At 32.8% G+C, this 1,633-nt stretch overlaps 1 protein-coding gene across 2 annotated transcripts in view; it reads right to left on the minus strand.

Annotated features, from left to right (window-relative positions):
* Positions 1 to 239: 239 nt before the first annotated feature.
* Positions 240 to 1,633, minus strand: part of RB1CC1 (RB1 inducible coiled-coil 1) — a 76,524-nt gene continuing 75,130 nt past the window's right edge. For both annotated transcript variants that reach the window (XM_019632958.1, XM_019632957.1), the window contains exons 21-22: positions 1,287 to 1,357; positions 240 to 516 (exon numbers count right to left, since the gene is read on the minus strand). In XM_019632958.1, coding sequence (XP_019488503.1) covers positions 439 to 516; positions 1,287 to 1,357 — 149 coding nt within the window. In that variant the 3' untranslated portion in view covers positions 240 to 438. The remainder of the gene's footprint in view (positions 517 to 1,286; positions 1,358 to 1,633) is intronic.

The raw sequence follows: 1,633 nt of genomic DNA on the forward strand, positions 1-1,633 counted from the left end.
TACATTTTATAAAGAATGTGCTAAACAGTGCAAGTTTTCTGATATTGATTTCACAAAAGGACAAATGCTGGTAATAACTAACATTTAATATCTAAGTTCAAGCTAATGTATATGTAACAGGCAATTAATATGGCTAATCATAAGCCACAATGCACAGGGTATGCCCTTTGAGAAAATGAACTCGTTTGGTCCACATTTCTAGAGTTATTTGGGTTAAAAAAAAAACAAAAACAAAACCATTTTAATTCAGCCAAGGGTTTTGATGAATTTATTGTTCCTAAAATGTAGCCAGTTAAAAAGCAAATGATGTACACCAATGAAGTATATTGTCACGCTGACTTTTGTATAAAAGGATGACCTGCTGTTTCTGGAGTGATAAATGAGCACTGCAGGACAAATCAGAAAAATGTCACAGAATATATTAATTTCTCCCGTAAGTCATACTTTCTTATTCCACGACACAGCTTTCACTCTGTAAAACTTTGTCCCCAAAGGAACTTTAAATCTGTTTTGTGCCTAAGAAGGAAAGAAAAAAGGGAATCACTTAAAGGATAAAACCAAATTACATAGGTACCATTCTATCATACTACTCAATGCTAGAGTATGGGGGCGGGGGGAGTCTTTATCAAACTATACAAGATCTACCTCTCACCAGGTGAGAATATATTGAGCCCCTGATATTGATGGAAGAATATAGTACAAAGAATATAGCACAAAGTGAACCATATGTCATTAATTTAAGAATCAAAGGAACCTCAATACTACATGGTTTACAGTTTATTAGTGTTTTGGAACAGAAGAGTCTGATATTACAGTGAGTTAAAAAATGTTCACTAGATTTCACTGATTCTATTGCATTGGCATTGCTGATATTACAGTCAGGTGAAATATTAGCCATCAAATATTTTACATTATCTTTCTTCAATGGGGGAAGCCTATGAAAATAAGGAAACATCAACTCTACCTATAAATGGATTCACTTTTAATCACCAGGAATGCTGTGCTCTTTTCTTGCACATGAAAACACAAATACCAACAGTCACAGAACAGACACCTGTAGTAGTTTTCCTGTATAGGTCAATGAATTCTTGGTAATCTACCTCTACTATCTAAAGATAAATAATATAAATACTTATAAAATTGTGGGTTCAAACTCACACTCATTAAAGTCAAAGTCTAACTCAAGTGAGCGAAAAGGCCAAGGACAGCACTATTAAAGATTTCTACATAAACTAGTACAAGAATCTTCTATTTCCTAGGTTTATATGATATGATGTAGCTTTTACCTTTTTGGCTTGACAGTATTCCTTTTCCATTACTTTTCCAAGTACCCAGGGTCTTCTAGATGCACCTGAAGCTATTGAATCAAATTGTTAGTTTCTTTTTGAAAGTACGGCTAATAACTACTCATGATGAAAACATAACTTTCAGAATCAAAACAGACTAATGAAGTTCTCAAGGGTGAAAGAATGTTTAAGACTTTAAACTGCTGAAATCATTAAAGTATGTAACAATTTACAAAACAAAGCTGAATTCATTTTACTTTTCAACCAGTAATTTTGGCTTTATTTACTCCTTAAATTTGGATGGTAAGTCAAATCACAGAACTAACAAAATTCAAGAAATACAAAAA

This window comes from Hipposideros armiger, unplaced genomic scaffold, assembly GCF_001890085.2.
Source record: "Hipposideros armiger isolate ML-2016 unplaced genomic scaffold, ASM189008v1 scaffold_1204, whole genome shotgun sequence".
In the NCBI taxonomy this organism is placed as follows: Eukaryota; Metazoa; Chordata; class Mammalia; order Chiroptera; family Hipposideridae; genus Hipposideros; species Hipposideros armiger.